This window comes from Littorina saxatilis, linkage group LG16 (assembly GCF_037325665.1).
Source record: "Littorina saxatilis isolate snail1 linkage group LG16, US_GU_Lsax_2.0, whole genome shotgun sequence".
In the NCBI taxonomy this organism is placed as follows: Eukaryota; Metazoa; Mollusca; class Gastropoda; order Littorinimorpha; family Littorinidae; genus Littorina; species Littorina saxatilis.
In genome coordinates, this window is record NC_090260.1 from 38,719,089 (window position 1) to 38,741,588 (window position 22,500).

The 22,500-nt window shown below is 43.8% G+C and overlaps 1 protein-coding gene and 1 long non-coding RNA gene across 2 annotated transcripts in view; both read right to left on the minus strand.

The window, feature by feature from the left end:
• Positions 1-735, minus strand: part of LOC138951369 (uncharacterized) — a 6,390-nt gene extending 5,655 nt beyond the window's left edge. The window contains exons 1-2 of the mRNA XM_070322985.1: positions 724-735; positions 1-275 (exon numbers count right to left, since the gene is read on the minus strand). The exon at positions 1-275 is cut by the window's left edge and continues 358 nt beyond it. Coding sequence (XP_070179086.1) covers positions 1-275; positions 724-735 — 287 coding nt within the window. The remainder of the gene's footprint in view (positions 276-723) is intronic.
• A 14,252-nt stretch (positions 736-14,987) lies between these two features.
• The window catches only part of LOC138951032 (uncharacterized), a 17,576-nt gene continuing 10,063 nt past the window's right edge, over positions 14,988-22,500 (minus strand). Inside the window, exons 3-4 of the long non-coding RNA XR_011450947.1 lie at positions 17,137-17,274; positions 14,988-15,147 (exon numbers count right to left, since the gene is read on the minus strand). This is a non-coding gene — a long non-coding RNA (uncharacterized lncRNA). The remainder of the gene's footprint in view (positions 15,148-17,136; positions 17,275-22,500) is intronic.

Sequence of the window (22,500 nt, forward strand, 5' to 3'; positions counted from 1 at the left end):
TGGGACATAATTACCATTAATTCTCTCTGCTTGGCTGCTTCCTGCTTTATGTGACTCAAACAGTAGTGGATCTTTTTAAGAATTCTGTCTATTTTCACAGTCTTGTTGGCGCTTTTATCCTGTCCCTGTTCTCGTTCCTCTTGAGTTTTCAGAACTTTGATGGAATGGCCTCCTGCAAGGTTTACCTTTCGGACGTACACGGTGTCGAAGTGGACGGGGGGGATGATGTAGGGTTGGGTATCCAGGCGAGGAAACCAGGCGTTAAGAAACTCCGTCTGAAACAAATTAAACGTGCCTTAGACTAATAAGGATATTATAATCAAAGGTACGGAATATAGACAAGTTTGCAACAACAAAAAGTTAAGCGGAATAAATCTTCTGGCAACCGAGAGAATATCAAACACTGACATTACCACTCGAATGCCATCTTCATATATCTTTCGTATGCTGAACACTTTTTACATTTAGTCAAGTTTTGACCAAATGTTTTAACATAGACGGGGAATCAAGACGAGGGTGGTGTGGTATGTGTGTGTGCGTGTGTGTGTGTGTGTGTGTGTGTGTGTGTGTGTGTGTGAGTATGTGTGCGTGCGTGCGTGCATGCGTGCTTGTGTGTGTGTGTATGTGTGTGTGTGTGTGTGTGTGTGTGTGTGTGTGTGTGTGTGTGTGTGTGTGTGTGATTCTGGGATTGCATTTCAGCTCGGAAGCTTAAAACGTAGTTACTAGTTTGCTCATTAAGGTTGTCATTAAAATCAAATGTCCACTACCATAAATATGTGAAAATGATTGAATTGTATTCCTCATATTCTCCTGAATTAAAACAGAAATGCATGGATATGTCATGTTTACTCTAAAAGTTTGCTCAGAATTAAAGAAAATAGGTTAAGTAAGTACTACGTTCGCATGCTTCGCGGGGAAGAGCGTGAACCGTCTTAGTCTTCGGGTATGGTTAGTCGAGACTATTGATGTAGTCTCGGCGATGTTTGTTTTTTGGTGTTAATCTTTCTGTTTGATGCCAACAGATTGAATTACAAAAAAATATACATATATCTTGATAACACTTGTACATTTTTCAGAGCGCATTATTATTATGTATCGATATTAGAGAACCTAAGTCATAAGTAGTAGCCTTAGACGGAGACGTAACCTACTTTCAGCCACCAGGTGGTATTGCACCATACAGCGCTATGGCCTCCAAACTAACGGTCGCGCTTGCGGACTGATTTTTGTTTGTTTGTTTGCTTAACGCCCAGCCGACCACGAAGGGCCATATCAGGGCGGTGCTGCTTTGACATATAACGTGCGCCACACACAAGACAGAAGCCGCAGCACAGGCTTCATGTCTCACCCAGTCACATTATTCTGACACCGGACCAACCAGTCCTAGCACTAACCCCATAATGCCAGACGCTAGGCGGAGCAGCCACTAGACTGCCAATCTTAAAGTCTTATGTATGACCCGGCCGGGGTTCGAACCCACAACCTCCCGATCACGGGGCGGATGCCTTACCACTAGGCCAACCGTGCCGGTACAATGCGGACTGATCAAGCAGTAGCAGTTAAGTCATATTGAGAAGACTGTCGCTGGGCTGCCTACTGGATTTGCCGGGATTGGCATACCCTTGACTTGTACTCTACTCCAAACAAAGAATATTACTTTGTAGTAACATGCCCATGCATCTCGGATTTATGGCACAAGCTCGCAAATCAATTCCTGATCGTATAACTTGTACAATGTCGAAAACGTTACATTTTGTTGCTGCTACTAACAAAATAGATCTAGCAAGAAAATTTCATCTGAGGAGGCATGCATTCAAAAATCATTGCAAAAATAGTTTCAACATTCGAATTTGCAGCCAGTTTTAATGAGATGCACTCACAAAATAAACAAGAACATATGCCTGTGCAACTAACATGAAACATATTTTTATTTGAAATACATATTTAATTTACCACTCGCAGTCCGTACAATCGTTGGTTTTAGCAGCCGGTGGTAACGCTTTCCGGTGGTTCGGACCGTAACCTCTGACCCGGAAGTATCGCGCACTCACAAACCGCGGACGTCACACGGCTAAATAGGTTAAGTTAACCGACTGATCCCCCCTTACGGAGACAGACTTAACAATGCTATTGTTTTAAACAGATTGTTTATGTGTCTGGTCGACAGTGGTTAAAGTCATTATCAGAGAACTGTGAAACAAGTGGCAGTAATACACTTGAGTAAATAGGGGAACACAGGTTGAATGTAAGAACATCCGAAGCACGTGTTCACTGATAGAGCGAATTAGTTCAGTTAGATGTTTTACATTTACAGTAGTCACATTGGCAGGCTTCCGGCTTAGTATCTGCATGGCCCTCTTTATTTAGCGTGTTCTGGAACCTCCCCGACTGACAGGCAGGATTTTGAATTTCAAAACCGGTAGGTTTGAATCTTTTTCACTATTTCCATACTTGCGCCTTGTGCCCTGTCAATTGTTTTGTGCTCTTGCGTTGGAACTTCCTCAAATATCATGTTAAAAAGCCATGCAGTGCTTCCTGGCATAAGTTTTCATTTGTCTTCTCGAAGTGACCAGCTTATTCTACCAAAACAGACAGAAGACCTGAAGAAGGCAAAGCATGGCTCCTTTTTATACCACGAGTTGCATCTTTAACACCGCAGGCATATTGTGGCATGCATGAGACTGTACTGTTTCCACAGGAGTGTTAAGCTGCCACTGGGAAGTGATTTGCTCATGAGGCCTGTGAGTCTGAAATAACAAGACAGAGTTGTGCACAGACAAGACAAAGACAAAAGAAAAGACAAAACTATGCGTGCATGCAGAAACAAAAAGGCTTAACCTTTGCCGGATGCCGCTTTTGACTACACACGCCCGACGATGCGGGTTTGTCTGAACCCATACATTTGAAAGAGGGTTTTTACCGTTTATTTCTCTAACGACGGGGTGGGTTCAGGGAAACCCACAGCGCTACTTCAGTGGGTGCATCGAGTTTCTCCCTTCACCGACTTCTTGCAGGGGAGGGAGAGGGGGAGGGAGAGGGGGAGGGAGAGACTGAGAGAGACTGAGAGAGACTGAGAGAGACTGAGAGACTAAGAAAGAGAGAGAGAGAGAGAGACTAAGAAAGAGAGAGAGAGAGACTAAGAAAGAGAGAGAGAGAGACTAAGAAAGAGAGAGAGAGACAAAGAAAGAGAGAGAGAGAGAGACTAAGAAAGAGAGAGAGAGAGAGACTAAGAAAGAGAGAGAGAGAGAGACTAAGAAAGAGAGAGAGAGACAAAGAGAGAGAGAGAGACTAAGAAAGAGAGAGAGAGACTAAGAAAGAGAGAGAGATAGACTAAGAAAGAGAGATAGACTAAGAAAGAGAGAGAGAGAGACTAAGAAAGAGAGAGAGAGAGAGACTAAGAAAGAGAGAGAGAGAGAGACTAAGAAAGAGAGATAGAGACTAAGAAAGAGAGAGAGAGACTAAGAAAGAGAGAGAGAGAGAGACTAAGAAAGAGAGAGAGAGACTAAGAAAGAGAGAGAAAGAGACTAAGAAAGAGAGAGAGAGAGACTAAGAAAGAGAGAGAGAGAGACAAAGAGAGAGAGACTAAGAAAGAGAGAGAGAGGGACTAAGAAAGAGAGAGAGAGACTAAGAAAGAGAGAGAGACTAAGAAAGAGAGAGAGAGAGATTAAGAAAGAGAGAGAGAGAGATTAAGAAAGAGAGAGAGAGACTAAGAAAGAGAGAGAGAGAGACTAAGAAAGAGAGAGAGAGAGACTAAGAAAGAGAGAGAGAGACTAAGAAAGAGAGAGAGAGAGACTAAGAAGGAGAGAGAGAGAGAGACTAAGAAAGAGAGAGAGAGAGATAGACTAAGAAAGAGAGAGAGAGAGACTAAGAAAGAGAGACTAAGAAGGAGAGAGAGAGAGAGACTAAGAAAGAGAGAGAGAGAGACTAAGAAAGAGAGAGAGAGACTAAGAAAGAGAGAGGGAGAGAGACTAAGAAAGAGAGAGAGACTAAGAAAGAGAGAGAGAGAGAGAGACTAAGAAAGAGAGAGAGAGAGACTAAGAAAGAGAGAGAGAGAGAGAGACTAAGAAAGAGAGAGAGAGAGACTAAGAAAGAGAGAGAGAGACTAAGAAAGAGAGAGAGAGACTAAGAAAGAGAGAGAGAGACTAAGAAAGAGAGAGAGAGAGACTAAGAAAGAGAGAGAGAGACTAAGAAAGAGAGAGAGAGAGACTAAGAAAGAGAGAGAGAGAGAGACTAAGAAAGAGAGAGAGAGAGACTAAGAAAGAGAGAGAGAGAGACTAAGAAAGACAGAGAGAGAGACTAAGAAAGAGAGAGAGAGAGACTAAAAAAGAGAGACAGACAGAGAGAGACGAAAAGAGAGAGACAGAGAGAGAGACGAAGAGAGAGACAGAGAGACAGAGAGAGAGACTAAGAGAGAGAGAGAGAGAGACAGAGACAGAGAGAGAGAGAGAGAGACAGAGAGAGAGAGACAGAGAGAGACAGAGACAGATAGACAGACAGTCAGATAGACGGATAGACAGATAGACGGATAGACAGATAGACAGACAGACAGAGCAACTGACAACAGACATACAGACAGAGAGATACGGACAGACAGACAGAGAGACAGACAGTCTCTTGGAGACAAACAGGCAGACAGACACTGTTCCGCCGCTTTGGTAATTATGGGTGTAGCAGAACCCGCGCCGTCGGCAGAGGGATAGTTACAATCACTACTACTCTTTAAAAGTATGGGTTTGCGTGAACCCGCGCAATCGGTAGTGTTTATGTTAATTAACATAATCAATTATTTTTTATGTTTTGTCATGTACACACTAAAAATTTGCAGACAGAGAGCAAATTAGGTGTGTGAGAGATACTTAAAATTTCAAAACGATACCTTTAATGGTTCCAGAGTTACAATGATTGTAGTGTGTCTCTGGGTACAGGTGAACCCAGGAAGCACGGCAAAGGTTAAAGAAGAATGCAATGCTTCAAAAGTACAGACTGTGATGTAATGCAAACAAACTGTGGCGTCCTTTATTTTTGATTGGACACTATCGCTAAAGAAGATCTCCCCACAAGTATGGCTATTATGGTTATCGATGTTATCCTGCATATGGTTCAGCAGCAGGCCACACCTTGGTATGCCGCCGTTGCCGCTCAGCTCCAGGAGTTGAAGCGAGAGCGTCGTCACGCTGAGCTGCGGTGGTTGTCGTCCGAACTGACCAAACACAAAGATCTGTATGAAACTGCTAAACGTAAAGTGAACTATTTGGTTCATGGTGCGAAGACAGCTTTCTAACAGTGCCAGGCTTACTGCAAGTGTTTCTTGCAAAGAATTGTTTCAAAATGTCAACACTCTTTTAGGCAAGTCGCAAAATGTAAAAGTTCCAACTGTTCTCATTGCAGACCAACTTGCTGATGTTTTTTTTCGGATTTCTTTCGTGAGAAGGTTGTAAAAATTCTCAACAGCTTCAACAATTCTGTTGATCAAAGTCAGTTAGCCCAGCATGAAGCACAATATTCTGGTCCGTAGTTTTCGAGTTTCAGTCCGGTGTCAGTGGAGTCTGTCCGCAAGCTGGTTTCAGCCACCCAACCCAAAACATGTGAACTCCATGCCTACCAAACTGATGTATGACAACCTAGATGTCCTTCTCCCATCATTACCAATCTGATAAATGAGTCACTTTCCTCGGGTTCAGTTCCACCAGCTTGGAAAACAGCTGCTGTAAAACCCTTTTGAAGAAGCCGTCCCCTCCATCAAAATGACCTCAAAAATTATAGACCCGTTTTAGACTTGCCATTCTGGTCCAAAATCATGGAAAAAGTTGTCCTACATCAGCTCAATGCACACATTGAAGCAAACAGCCTTTGAACGTACACCGGTCCGCCTATCGTGCGAACCACCCAACTGAAACTGCTTTGTTGCGCATTGTAAATGACCTACTCACTGCTCTTGATCACAACTAAGTCTCCGCTTTTCTTCTGTTAGATCTCTCTGTTGCGTTTGATACGATTGACCACAACCTTCTACTCTCTTGTCTGGAACAATATTTCGGCGCCAATAGCACAGCTCTGTCCTGGTTCCGTTCCTATCTGTCAGACAGAAGTCGGTTTGTTCTTGTGGCACACCATCGTTCTAGCACAACACCTCTGCTCTATGGAGTACCACAGGGCTCAGTCTTAGGTCCGGTACTGTTTGTCTTGTACACAACACAGCTATCTACCATCATCAACCTCCATGCAGTCAGTCACGAAATGTTCGCAGACGATACACAGCTTCATCCACGCCTGTTTCAGCCCAAGCGCCTAGTTTCCCCGAAGCTTTTCCTGCTGCCAGCGTGGGCTGAGGTTGCTATTAACCTGAGCGCCAGCGCAGCCCGGAGTTCTAAAAATATCACAGCTGGGAGAGCGAGATACGCCGTTCTGTGACACAGGCATATCACTCCTAGAAAAACGTGTATTTTTTTTGTTTGTTTTGCCTTTGCTTATCGTCTCGTGCGTGTGGCAATTGCAAAACGGACACCAGCTGAGAGAAGACATTCTGACCTACACATCAATACAAAACACGATATGAATAGTTTTCAAGAGTCTGCACCACAGAGAGTTTCAATGGAGAGGACAAATCAGGGCTGAGTCGTGTGTTTGATTGTGTGTGTGAGTGATGCAACATTTAAACAATAACAGAGATTGAACCCTAGTTCTCACAACAAGGAAACATACATGCAGACAAAGTTTAACATGCCGTGAGTAAGAACAACGGAACTGGATTTAGTTGGTGTGGGTTTTTCTAAATATATTACTTGGGGCCCATCTTTTTTTGTTGATATTTTGTTGTGTCTTTCGTTCTCGTTTTGTATTTGTTTTCGTTTTCGGTATTGACACAGATTGTGTTCGATAATTCAAACTAAGTTTTCCTTGCTGTTTTTCTCCTTTTCTTTTTTTTCCTTTTTGTTTTTCCTTTTTTTATTTTTTTTATTTTTTTTATATATATATATTTTGTTATTGTTTTTTTGTCTCATCTCTTTTTCAAAAAATGTGTCGCATTGATCATAATCCGCCATGAAATTTCAGGAATGTTTATGTGAGCACTTACCATAAGTTTTAAACTTGTTGTGCTCCTTCTTAATGATTTTGTTATATTATCATGTGTCTGTTTATGAATAAAATACTGTTTAAAGGAACTGGATTTAGTCACTCCGATTGGGGGGTGGTAGTAGCGGCGCTCAGAAATAGGTCACTGACACGCTATTCGCCGAGGAAAGGAAAGTATAACGGTACTCCACAGACACTAGGGAGATTTAAAGGACAGCACGTTTCGTTTTGCAGCTCGTTTCGTTTGGTGAATGAGTCACCCCGCGAAACGGAACGTGAAACGAGACGGCATAGGCCGCAGACAAGATTTAGATGTATTCACGTTTCGTTTCGGAATGAAGGAAGGGCGATAAATCTTCAAGTGAAATTATCACGTCTGTCCTCGATCAGAATGGGGAAAAAAAACCTAGGAGGTGGTCCAGAATCGGGCATACTTTGATTATTTTCAGTCCAAATAAATCACACAGACTTTGTTTATACAAAATCACATACGAAGCCAGAATAAAAATTCGATGCGATGACCTACTTCTGCTTCGCCATTTGCTTTCTCACCATGAAGTTGGATAAATGTACCAGGATCAGCACCCTTCAAAATATTTCAGTTCACAACAGTTGTCTACCTCCAATGAACACATTCTCAGCGCTGAAAGACTGTGAAAGGGTTGATGAATCTAGCAATGCATAAAATGGCCAACAAATAAAACTGTTAGTGTGCAAAAATACTCACAAAAGTTGACGAAATATTGTTTGTTTTTTGGGGGTGGAAAACGTGACTGCGTTTTGACGTTCCACGTTCCGTTTCAGTTGACCTTCACCTTTCCAGTGAGAGACCCCCGAAATGATGACGTTTACCACAACTTCAAAACGAAACGTCCCGACGTTTCGTTTATTAAATCTCCCTACTAGCACAGCGAATTAAGGCGGATGGAGAGGCCCGGGCAGCGCGAGTCAAATGGAATTTCTAGACAATGCTTGGCCAAGATAAGATACCTCGAGGGAGAAGTTCACACCATACAGTTAGAATAAAGGATAGGCTTGCTTCACCAGTCAGTTCTACGAATTTTATTTGCTGCGATGTTCATGGATTGTAGAAGTCAACTGTTTAAAACAATATTTTAGAGGATTGAAAAACAGACGGACAGACATAAGAATGGCAGTCATACAGACAGACAGACAGACACATTGACAAACAGACTGACGAACAGACACACTGACAAACAGGTAGACAGACAGAGTAACAGGCAGACAGACAGACAGTCGGTACAGACAGACAGACAAATAAAAAGCTAGACATATAAACAGACAGACAGAAAGACAAACGAACAGATTGACAAACAGGCAGACAGACACACAGGAAGAGACGGACAGACTGACAAACATGCAGACAGTTAGACAGACAGACAGACGGGTGGACAGACTGACAAATAGGCAGAGGACAGTCAGACAGACAGACGGGCACACTGACAAACAGGCAGACAGACTGAAGAACAGACAGACAGACAGACGGGCGGACAGATCGATAAACAGACAGACGGACGGACAGACACACGAAAAGACAGACAGACGGAAAAACAGACAGACAGACGGAAAAACAGACAGACAGACAGACAAGCAACATTATAGACAGACAGACAACACTGAGTGGGCTTAGCCAGTGTCCGTGGAGTACCGTTATATCTTCCTTTTCTCGGCGAATAGTGTGTCAATGACCTGTTTCGGAGCGCTGCTACTACCACCCCCCATCAGAGTGACTAAATCCAGTTCGGGTGAGAACCAAAAGGTCGAGGGTCAAAAGGTCGAGGCACAAAAGGTCGAGGACATTTGGTCAAGAGTCAAAAGGTCGAGTGCGACAAAAGGTCGAGGGTGACAAAAGGTCAACAACAAAACGTCTACAGGACAAAAGGTCGAGGATTTTAAAAGGTCGACGATTAAAAAAAAGGTCGAGGATTAAAAATTTCGAATTCATTTTCTGTGTCCATTCCTGAAGAAAATTATTTATTATGTGTTATTGGGAAGAACATTAAATTCTCAAGTCGATTACAGTATAGCGTTCGTGGGATACCTCCAGCTTCGCTGGGATAACGTATACTATCCAGGAGAAGGGGAGCTGAAATGATGTGTTATACCTTGCCATCATAACCAAATCTAATTTTAATGTGAATGTATTCATATACATGTATTTTGGTATATGTACACCTGTATTGATGTGTCGTGCCGAATTCGCGGTATTGGCAACATTTTTGCCCATTTCGTTTAATCGCGCAAGAGTATCCTCTTTAAAAAAGTGTGTTTAGAAAGCAGGAACATAATTATGCCCTTTAGAGAGTTTTGCAGTGCAACTTTTCAGTGTGGACAACGTTTTTTGAAGGTTCTTCCTAACTGCTGGTTACAGAAAGGGGGAATCAGAGGTAAAACATAAACAGCCCAAAGCTTATCCAAACTGTTTGTGTATGCTCCAGATACAACCTATGGGCAAAGCATGGTGGCGTTCAACGTGACCAGGGTTGGGAGCATAACGGATGTTTCGGTGTGACCAAACAATCTACTTTGTGCAATACTTAGCACCAAGAACGGATTATTTCGCAGACACACATTGAATCATGATCATTACGAGTAATCAAGCAGAATGTCATGAAGGTCCAACAACCTGGTGGTAGTGGAGACAGCTTAAACAATTGTGACACCGAAACATGCGTAACACTGAAAAACAACTTTTGACTGCCAGATCACCATTACATCACCAACAATACTGCAAGAAGGGTTGGAGATGACACTGGGGACACGCACATTTCTCCTTCCTCTTGTGCAACATGCTGTTTGAAAAACGTGCTTAGTTACTTATTCCAGTAACAAAATGCCGTGTACATCAACACGGCACATGCCAATATCGCGGCGACGAGGATTTTTCTTTGGTGACAGAATTTGTTTGTAGATAAAACTTTCAGCATTACGCACATTGAACGAGTGACACGGAATTGTTTTTGAGGTTTAGATGAATTTTAGGTCGTAACATGGTTGCTTTGGTTTTTAGAGCTCACTATCTACAGTACTCTGCTACAGCACACTACAACACTACACCACACTGCAACACACTGCAACACTACAACACACTGCAACACTACAACACACTGCAACACTACAACACACTATAATACTACAGTAGCCGTATCTGGCAGAGTGGATTTGAGTGAAAACAAATGCGTCATGTTTCCGGTCAGTTGTTATATTAACAGTTTGTAAAACACACAGACACACACACACAGACACACACAGACACACACACACACACACACCCACACCCACACACACACTTGGAACTCACTACTGCCGCTTTCGCAACATGGGCAACTTGCCTATTACGCGTAATCGATTGCCGTTGCCGCATAAATTAGCAGGTTTAAGAGGCATGTACGCATTTACGGCAAAATGCTGCCTATTTTCGCGAAATGGGCAACGTTTTGCCAATTACGCAAAATGGGCAAACATGTTGCCGATTCCGCAAATTGGGCAATGCCGTGAATTGAGGATGACATATGCATTCAAGTATTTACATATTTATAGTTATGTATTTGTTGGAATGTATGTTTGAGTGTGAGTGTATGTGTGTGTGTGTGTGTGCGTGTGTGTGTGTGTATGTGTGTGTGTGTGTGTGTGTGTGTGTGTGTGTGTGTGTTCTTATCAAGCAAATAATTTAAAGATACGTTGTTATTTTAAATACAAACGTGCCTGCAGTGTAAAGGCTTCACTTTATCCGTTTAGACTATGGCAAAGTATTTGTGGAATACGAGGTAAAATATCTATTTATAAAAAACGCTGGCGCTGGACCCGAGTACTCTTCAGACTGGCTCGCTCCCCCAGTATGAAAGTTTTTGTCTTGTGCACGTGGATTTAAAAAAAAAAAAAATTAGTTATTTTACACAATTAAAAAAATCATTAGAGTAAAATAAAACATTAAAACGTTCATAATAAACAATAGTAAACAGAGAATTAAAACAAGTCGCGTAAGGCGAAAATACAATATTTAGTCAAGTAGCTGTCGAACTCACAGAATGAAACTGAACGCAATGCCATTTTTCAGCAAGACCGTTTTCTCGTAGCATCGTCAGTCCACCGCTCATGGCAAAGGCAGTGAAATTGACAAGAAGAGCGGGGTAGTAGTTGCGCTAAGAAGGATAGCACGCTTTTCTGTACCTCTCTTTGTTTTAACTTTCTGAGCGTGTTTTTAATCCAAACATATCATATCTATATGTTTTTGGAATCAGGAACCGACAAGGAATAAGATGAAAGTGTTTTTAAATTGATTTGGACAATTTAATTTTGATAATAATTTTTATATATTTAATTTTCAGAGCTTGTTTTTAATCCGAATATAACATATTTATATGTTTTTGGAATCAGCAAATGATGGAAAATAAGATAAACGTAAATTTGGATCGTTTTATAAATTTTTATTTTTTTTTTACAATTTTCAGATTTTTAAAGACCAAAGTCATCAATTAATTTTTAAGCCACCAAGCTGAAATGCAATACCGAAGTCCGGGCTTCGTCGAAGATTACTTGACCAAAATTTCAACCAATTTGGTTGAAAAATGAGGGCGTGACAGTGCCGCCTCAACTTTCACGAAAAGCCGGATATGACGTCATCAAAGACATTTATCCAAAAAATGAAAAAAACGTTCGGGGATTTCATACCCAGGAACTCTCATGTCAAATTTCATAAAGATCGGTCCAGTAGTTTAGTCTGAATCGCTCTACACACACACACAGACACACACACACACACGCACGCACATACACCACGACCCTCGTTTCGATTCCCCCTCGATGTTAAAATATTTAGTCAAAACTTGACTAAATATAAAAAATAAAAAACATTTGACCGCCCATGCCGGGAATCGAACCCGGATCACTTGGATTAAAAAAAATAAAAAAAATAAAAAATTATTTATTTATTTTACACAATTAAAAAAACTATTAGAGTAAAATAAAACATTAAAACGTTCATAATAAACAATAGTAAACAAGAATTAAAAAAAAAAAATAGACCGCCCATGCCGGGAATCGAACCCGGATCATTTTGGCCATAGACTCTCTCGTGCTCTCTGTCTCTCTTTCACCGAGACCAAACCCTGCATTGTAATTTCTTTACCGAGACCATTTCCCCACCCGTTGTCTGGCTTGCACTGAAATCATGCTTTTCTCGTCACTGCGTGACGTGTTCGCCGCCCAAGTCTGCCCTTTAGTTCAGGCTGTTCGCAAAGCGACCAGCCTCCCACCGCAAAAACTCCCACTGTTAAGAGTGGTGTTTGTGATTTATTTGGCATTTAGGTCCCAGGTAACATTATGAAGTTTTAATACGATCAATCGGACCTATTATCAAGTTAGTGTATCAACTTTTGAACGAACTGCGCCCAGTAGTTTCCCAGCAATAAGCTGTTAAGTCGAGACAGACACACACACACACACACACAATAAAAAACGCTCGCGCTGGACCCGAGTACGCTTCAGACTGGCTCGCTCCCCCAGTATGAAAGTTTTTGTCTTGTGCACGTTTAAGACCAAGTGATTGCTCTGTGTGAATTACAGGCATTCCCTTTGCTATATAAATACATTGCATGCGAGGATGTGCGTGGTGACTGGCCTTTCTCTTTTATTTGATCACAGTGAAAATGCACACACACATTCACACACACACTCTCTCTCTCTTTCTTACACACACACACACACACACACACACACACACACACACACACACACACACACACACACACACACACACACACACACACGAGTACAGACTCATGCACGCGCACGCACACACACACACACACACACAAATGGGGAAAAAAAGCAAAAGAATCGCACCCAAATAGAGCTGTTTGCGCTTGAACAGTTGTTATTTTGACAAAAAGCTCTTTTGAGCCACATAGTGAATACATAAAATACAGTACATGAAGTATGGTAAAAAAGAAGATGGTAAGGACAGAGGAAGAGACTGGAATTGCGACTAGGAAACATTTCAAAATTCAACGCAAGCAACAAAACAATATTCAAACATTACCTCCGTTTTTTTTTTAAAAGAACACAAGAAGAATGACGTAAGCAAAGTGAGTGAACAAAAGCACAACTCAAAAGTATTCAAACAAAAGTAACTGTGGGTATGCAGTGCAATTACTAAATGCACACAGGCATGTACAAGAACGGCGTAAGGGAGGCAATCATGGGCATTTTCGAAGTTGCTGTAATGGCAGGTACCGTCCCTTACAAAGCTTGTGATAATGGAAAACATGTTATAATGGTTTGCGAAACAGTAAAAATGACTAGAAAACAAAGTATAACAACTGACAAGCTCTATTTACCGGATTAAGTAATACTGGAGTAGGACTGGAGCCTGAGTGTGAGCAATTCATTAACACACAACACAGAGCATGTTATGAGGTTTGCGACACAGTGCATTAAAATGACTAGAAAACAGTAATACTGGGGTAGGACTCGAGTAGAACCACAACAACAAAAAAGCAGATTATATTGTACAAGGTATTTTTAAAACAAGGTAACTGTGACAGTGCAGCGCTAGTTAATATGTACACATAATATCAGCAGTGGAGCAACCATAAGACAAGTACCAAATTTTACTTGAACAGTTTTGAACCCTCAGTAACAAATTTACCAAGGTTAAGTAGTCTTTTTCGATTTGGGGTGCTCATGAGTTTAGAATATTTGAAGTTTGAATGTTGACTGAAGTGGTGGGGTATGTATTTGTGGCGTATGTCTGCTCAAACAGCATTTTTTTTTTTTTTTTGGGGGGGGGGGGCCTTACCATCTGAGATGGAAGCTCTGATTAACTTCAAATATGTTTAAGTACCACATTCACAGACTTGACAAAAATAAGGCTAACCTAACAATAATACGACAGCGGTAGCAGTCTGTAGATCTGAGTGTGCCATTGCTAAAAGGGAATAGTAAACAAGAATAAAAAAAATAAAAAAATAGACCGCCCATGCCGGGAATCGAACCCGGATCACTTTGGCCATAGACGGACGTGCTACGACAACTTTACTATAGTTGTGCGCCTTGAATCACCGTGTGTATCTGTCGCTCTCTCTCTTTCAGTCTCACCGAGACCAAGCACTGTGTTGTAGTTTCTTTGTCGAGACCAAATCTGGGCTTGCAAATCATGCTTTTCTCGTCACTGCGTGACGTGTTCGGCTCAGCTGCCTTTAGTTCAGTGACTGGCTGTTCGCAAAGCGACCAGCCTCCCACCGCAAAAACTCCCACCGTTAAGAGTGGCTTTTGCGATTTATTTCGCATTTAGGTCCCAGGTAACATTATGAAGTTTTAATACGATCAATCGGACCTATTATCAAGTTAGTGTATCAACTTTTGAACGAACTGCGCCCAGTAGTTTCCCAGCAATAAGCTGTTAAGTCGAGACGAACAGACAGACACACAATTAAAGTCTGCAGGACCCTCCTACTGCGTACTCGGGGATTAAAGTCTGCAGAACCCTAGTACTGCGTACTCGGGGATAATTTTCAGGATATGAATGTTGTGCCAATCTATATACACTTTATCGTCTTTTCCTGATTAAACTCTGCTAATATGTGTGTGTGTGTGTGTGTGTGTGTGTGTGTGTGTGTGCCGTGTGTGTGTGTGTGTGTGTGTGTGTGTGTATGTGTGTGTGTGTGTGGGAGTGTGTGTACAGGCGCGCCTACGTGTGTGCTTGCGCGTGTGTGTGTGTAATGGGAAAGTGAGAGCGACATGGACTTTTTTCAGTGGCATCACTTCGCTGTATAGGTGTGTCAGGTTTGTGCGATTGACTGAAAGGTTAATCAGACTTCAACGTTCTTGTTTTCTTATTCCTCTGACCATGATGACATATAAGACAAATAAGTTATATGAATTTACCTCGTTGTCGGGCGCTGATCCCTGACAGCTCGCTGGTATGCTGCTGGTCTGTGTTGTGTCATGCGTGATGGGGCGTGTTGTTTTTCTCTCGGCGTCAGACGTGGTTTGGCTTTTTGCAAGTACTTGGACTTGTTCCTTTGAAAGGTACAGGTCTACTTTCTGTCCCTGCAGATCGAGTGACACAAGAACCTAACCAGTTACATTTCATGACATATTGTTGACATGTCTTTTTATTGTCTGCGGAGAGACTATTATGCTTGACACCAGTTACGCGGCGGGATGTGTTGTTTACACGTTGCAATTATTCAGAGCAAAAACGTTTGGGGTGACGTGATCATTCCGTACATCATTACGTATAGCGAACACATTCGACTCTGACTTGAAAGCACTTTAGTATCAATCTCGTAAAAATAGGGTAAGTTTTGATTCTTTTGACCACGCACTAGATGCTAATATGATACTGTGAAAGTTGAGATGTTTTTCTTGCATATCACCAGAGAGAGAGAGAGAGAGAGAGAGAGAGAGAGAGAGAGAGAGAGAGAGAGAGAGAGAGAGAGAGAGAGAGAGAGAGAGAGAGAGAGAGAGAGAGAGAGAGAGAGAGAGAGAGAGAGAGAGAGAGAGAGAGAGAGAGAGAGAGAGAGAGTGAGAGAGAGAGAGAGAGAGAGAGAGAGAGAGAGAGAGAGAGAGAGAGAGAGAGAGAGAGAGAGAGAGAGAGAGAGAGAGAGAGAGAGAGAGAGAGAGAGAGAAAGAGATCAAATCAAATCAAATTTTATTTTACGAGGTTTGTGGCAAAAGCAATACAAACGAGCTTCTTTTCAGAGAATATTATATACACACGTTAAACATTTACAAAAGTTAAACATTACAGTAAAAGGCAGAAACACTATTCACAAGACTATAATTATTATACACGTTAAAAGCTTTACTTGAATTCTTGCGTAATTATCAAAATTGTGAATGTACAGAGAGAATTGAATTGAATTGAATTGAATTGAACTTTATTTAACAAGGATTAAGAGTTAAGGCTACGCCTTCATTAAAATCTGTTCTTGGGACACATAGATACACAATGATAAAAAAAAAGTTAAAAAAAGTTAACAACAAAAGGAGGTCGTACAACCTAAGCTCGTGATGATAAAGATGACGATGATGATGATCATGATGATCATCATCATGATCATGATAATGATGATGATGATGATGATGATAATGAGAGAGAGAGAGAGAGAGAGAGAGAGAGAGAGAGAGAGAGAGAGAGAGAGAGAGAGAGAGAGAGAGAGAGAGAGAGAGAGAGATCAAATCAAATCAAATCAAATTTGATTTTTCAAGCGGTGTGGCATGAGCAATAGAACGAGCTTGTTTTCAACCAGCACATAATTTACTCGGACATTCATGGAGAAAAAGGTAGAGAAAAACAACAACAACAGAGAGAGAGAGAGAGAGAGAGAGAGAGAGAGAGAGAGAGAGAGAGAGAGAGAGAGAGAGAGAGAGAGACAGAGACAGAGACAGAGACAGAGACAAAGAAAAAGAGGTAAAGAGAGACAGAGAGGAAAAAAATTGAATTGAATTGAATTGAACTTTTTTTTTCAAGGATTAAGATTTAAGGCTACGCCTTTTCTTACAATATGTTCTTAGGACGCACATACACACATTTTTGTTTGTTTGTTTGTTTGCTTAACGCCCAGCCGACCACGAAGGGCCATATCAGGGCGGTGCTGCTTTGACATATAACGTGCGCCACACACAAGACAGAAGTCGCAGCACAGGCTTCATGTCTCACCCAGTCACATTATTCTGACACCGGACCAACCAGTCCTAGCACTAACCCCATAATGCCAGACGCTAGGCGGAGCAGCCACTAGATTGCCAATTTTAAAGTCTTAGGTATGACCCGGCCGGGGTTCGAACCCAGGACCTCCCGATCACGGGGCGGACGCCTTACCACTGGGCCAACCGTGCCGGTCATATACACACATTGATAAAATTTAAAAAAAAATAAAGTTAAGAACAAAAGGAGGTAAGAGAGAGAGAGAGAGAGAGAGAGAGAGAGAGAGAGAGAGAGAGAGAGAGAGAGAGAGAGAGAGAGAGAGAGAGAGAGAGAGAGATAGTGCTAGTGCATATTAAAGGTAATTTATTACTCCGACCACCACTCACCATGACAGTCTTGTGGTTCCCACATCCCGTGGCAAAGCAGCGAGAGGAGCAGTGGCTTCCGTCAGAGTGACACTCACAGTTGTTACTGTCACACTTTGACTCCCTGTTGCACCGACAACAGTCTTTACACTCGCCAGTCTGAAAACACGGAAGACAATTAAGTGCTGACCTCAAACCGGATCGGGACACCCCTGTTCACCATGAAGAAGAATTCAAAAACTGGTTTGTGGTAATTAAAACTAGGCCCAATGTTAATAACGTAACCCCCCCCCCCCACTCCCTTTATCCCTTGTACGCGGTCGTACGGAAAAGGTTTTTGAGAAAAAGGTAAGATAGAGAGAGAGAGAGAGAGAGAGAGAGAGAGAGAGAGAGAGATAAAGATAGAGAGTGAAAGGGGGTTTGAAGGAGAGAGCGAGAGAGAAAATGAGAGAGATACAGACAGACAGACAGACAGACAGGCAGACAGACAGACAAACAGACAGACAGACAGACAGACAGACAGAGCCAGAAAGAGAGATAGTGAGAGTAGAGTGTGTGTGAGAGAGACAGAAAGACGAAGGGAGAGGAGAGAGAACGAACGAACGAACGAACGAACAAACTTTATTACTCAAGGGTGGAGATTTTAGGCTCACGCCTAGTCTTACAATCTGTCCCTGCTAAAAGAGAGAGAGAGAGAGAGAGAGAGAGAGAGAGAGAGAGAGAGAGAGAGAGAGAGAGAGAGAGAGAGAGAGAGAGGGAGAGAGTGTGGGAGTGTGTGTGGGTGTGTATGTGTGTATGTGTCGCAGTGTGTGTGTGTGTGTGTGTGTGTGTGTGTGTGTTGGTGTGTTGGTGTGTGCGTGAGGGAGAGAGAGACACAGAGAGACACAGAGAGAGAGGAAGAGACAGAGACAGGCACAGAGAGACAGACAGAGAGAGACAGAGACAGAGAGACAAAGAGAGACAGAGAGAAGAGGAAGAGAGTGAGAGAGAAAGAGAGATGTATTCCCCACGCGCCACTGATCTAAACCTGAGACATATCGAGAGAGCGCGTGCCAAGGGTAACAACTGTACATCTGATGGTTGAGACAGTGTCGACATGGCTGACAGTAGTAGTTGTGGTGACAGTGACCTAGTGGCCAAACTTATGTCGGAGATATGAACGTTGAGCTGGTCAGACATATCCCTGCCAACAAACAGCACCGTGACAGAGAGGTTGCTGACCTGAAGGAGGTCGTGGAACGGCTCACTAACGAACAGGACGGTGTGAAGAAACGGGTCACTAACGAACAGGACGGTGTGGAGAAACGGCTCACTAACGAACAGGACGGTGTGGAGAAACGGCTCACTAACGAACAGGACTGTGTGGAGAAACGGCTCACTAACGAACAGGACTGTGTGGAGAAACATCTCACTAACGAACAGGACGGTGTGGAGAAACGGGTCACTAACGAACAGGACTGTGTAGAGAAACGGGTCACTAACGAACAGGACTGTGTAGAGAAACGGCTCACTAACGAACAGGACGGTGTGGAGAAACGGCTCACTGACGAACAGGACGGTGTGGAGAAACGGCTCACTAACGAACAGGACTGTGTAGAGAAACGGCTCACTAACGAACAGTACTGTGTAGAGAAATGGCTCACTGACGAACAGGACGGTGTAGAGAAACGGCTCACTAACGAACAGGACGGTGTAGAGAAACGGCTCACTAACGAACAGGACGGTGTGGAGAAACGGGTCACTAACGAACAGGACTGTGTGGAGAAACGGCTCACTAACGAACAGGACTGTGTGGAGAAACGGCTCACTAACGAACAGGACTGTGTGGAGAAACGGCTCACTAACGAACAGGACTGTGTGGAGAAACGGCTCACTAACGAACAGGACTGTGTGGAGAAACGGCTCACTAACGAACAGGACTGTGTGGAGAAACGGCCCACTAACGAACAGGACTGTGTGGAGAAACGGCTCACTAACAAACAGGACTGTGTAGAGAAACGGCTCACTAACGAACAGGACTGTGTGGAGAAACGGCTCACTAACGAACAGGACTGTGTAGAGAAATGGCTCACTAACGAACAGGACTGTGTAGAGAAATGGCTCACTAACGAACAGGACTGTGTGGAGAAACGGCTCACTAACGAACAGGACTGTGTAGAGAAATGGCTCACTAACGAACAGGACTGTGTGGAGAAACGGCTCACTAACGAACAGGACTGTGTAGAGAAACGGGTCACTAACGAACAGGACGGTGTGGAGAAACGGCTCACTAACGAACAGGACTGTGTAGAGAAATGGCTCACTGACGAACAGGACGGTGTGGAGAAACGGGTCACTAACGAACAGGACTGTGTAGAGAAACGGCTCACTAACGAACAGGACTGTGTGGAGAAACATCTCACTAACGAACAGGACGGTGTGGAGAAACGGCTCACTGACGAACAGGACGGTGTGGAGAAACGGGTCACTAACGAACAGGACTGTGTGGAGAAACGGGTCACTAACGAACAGGACTGTGTAGAGAAACGGCTCACTGACGAACAGGACTGTGTGGAGAAACATCTCACTAACGAACAGGACGGTGTAGAGAAACGGCTCACTGACGAACAGGACTGTGTGGAGAAACGGCTCACTAACGAACAGGACTGTGTGGAGAAACAGCTCACAAACGAACAGGACTGTGTGGAGAAACGGCTCACTAACGAACAGGACTGTGTGGAGAAACGGCTCACTAACGAACAGGACGGTGTGGAGAAACGGCTCACTAACGAACAGGACTGTGTGGAGAAACGGCTCACTAACGAACAGGACTGTGTGGAGAAACGGCTCACTAACGAACGGGACTGTGTGGAGAAACGGCTCACTAACGAACAGGACGGTGTAGAGAAACGGCTCACTGACGAACAGGACTGTGTGGAGAAACGGCTCACTAACGAACAGGACTGTGTGGAGAAACGGCTCACTAACGAACAGGACTGTGTGGAGAAACGGCTCACTAACGAACAGGACGGTGTGGAGAAACGGCTCACTAACGAACAGGACTGTGTGGAGAAACAGCTCACAAACGAACAGGACTGTGTGGAGAAACGGCTCACTAACGAACAGGACTGTGTAGAGAAACGGCTCACTAACGAACATGACTGTGTAGAGAAACGGGTCACTGACGAACAGGACTGTGTGGAGAAACGGCTCACTAACGAACAGGACTGTGTGGAGAAACGGCTCACTAACGAACGGGACTGTGTGGAGAAACGGCTCACTAACGAACAGGACGGTGTGGAGAAACGGGTCACTAACGAACAGGACTGTGTAGAGAAACGGGTCACTAACGAACAGGACTGTGTGGAGAAACGGCTCACTGACGAACAGGACTGTGTGGAGAAACGGCTCACTAACGAACAGGACTGTGTGGAGAAACGGCTCACTAACGAACAGGACTGTGTGGAGAAACGGGTCACTAACGAACAGGACGGTGTGGAGAAACGGCTCACTAACGAACAGGACGGTGTGGAGAAACGGGTCACTAACGAACAGGACGGTGTAGAGAAACGGGTCACTAACGAACAGGACGGTGTAGAGAAACGGGTCACTAACGAACAGGACTGTGTGGAGAAACGGCTCACTAACGAACAGGACTGTGTGGAGAAACGGCTCACTAACGAACAGGACGGTGTGGAGAAACGGGTCACTGACGAACAAAACGGTGTAGAGAAACGGCTCAATAACGAACAGGACTGTGTGGAGAAACGGGTCACTAACGAACAGGACTGTGTGGAGAAACGGCTCACTAACGAACAGGACTGTGTGGAGAAACGGCTCACTGACGAACAGGACTGTGTGGAGAAACGGCTCACTAACAAACAGGACTGTGTGGAGAAACGGCCCACTAACGAACAGGACTGTGTAGAGAAACGGGTCACTAACGAACAGGACTGTGTGGAGAAACGGCTCACTAACGAACAGGACTGTGTGGAGAAACGGCTCACTAACGAACAGGACTGTGTGGAGAAACGGGTCACTAACGAACAGGACTGTGTAGAGAAACGGCTCACTAACGAACAGGACTGTGTAGAGAAACGGCTCACTAACGAACAGGACGGTGTGGAGAAACGGCTCACTGACGAACAGGACTGTGTGGAGAAACGGGTCACTAACGAACAGGACTGTGTGGAGAAACGGGTCACTAACGAACAGGACGGTGTGGAGAAACGGGTCACTAACGAACAGGACGGTGTGGAGAAACGGGTCACTAACGAACAGGACTGTGTGGAGAAACGGCTCACTAACGAACAGGACTGTTTGGAGAAACGGGTCACTAACGAACAGGACGGTGTGGAGAAACGGCTCACTGACGAACAGGACTGTGTAGAGAAACGGCTCACTAACGAACAGGACTGTGTGGAGAAACGGCTCACTGACGAACAGGACTGTGTGGAGAAACGGGTCACTGACGAACAGGACTGTGTGGAGAAACGGGTCACTAACGAACAGGACTGTGTAGAGAAACGGCTCACTGACGAACAGGACTGTGTGGAGAAACGGCTCACTGACGAACAGGACTGTGTGGAGAAACGGGTCACTAACGAACAGGACTGTGTAGAGAAACGGCTCACTAACGAACAGGACTGTGTGGAGAAACGGGTCACTAACGAACAGGACTGTGTGGAAAAACGGCTCACTAACGAACAGGACTGTGTAGAGAAACGGCTCACTGACGAACAGGACTGTGTGGAGAAACGTTGCCAAGCTTTAGAAAATAAGGTCAAGGAGTGCGTGTGAATGTGTGCATGTGGTTGTGTGTGTGTGTGTGTGTGTGTGTGTATGTGTATGTGTGTGTGTGTGTGTGTGTGTGGTTTTGTGTATGTGTGTGTGTGTGTGTATGTGTGTGTATGTGGGGGTTGTGTGTGGGTGTGTGTGTGTGGGTGTGTGGGTATGTGTGTGCATGTATATTGTTTGTTCGTGTATAATGTGGTTCTGTGTGTGTATGTCGCAACCATGGACGTAGAGAGATAAAGATCAGAGAGGCAGACAGACACACAAACAGACACACAGATAGACACACAGACAGACACACAGACAGACATACAGACAGACAGACACACACACACACACAGACACACGGACAGACACACACACAGACAGACACACATACAGACACACAAATAGACACACAAATAGACACACGGACAGACACACAGACAGACACACAGACAGACACACAGACAGACACACAGACAGACACACAGACAGACACACAGACACACAGACAGACACACAGACAGACACACAGACAGACACACAGACAGACACACAGACAGACACACAGACAGACACACGGACAGACACACATACAGACACACAGACAGACACACAGGCAGACACACA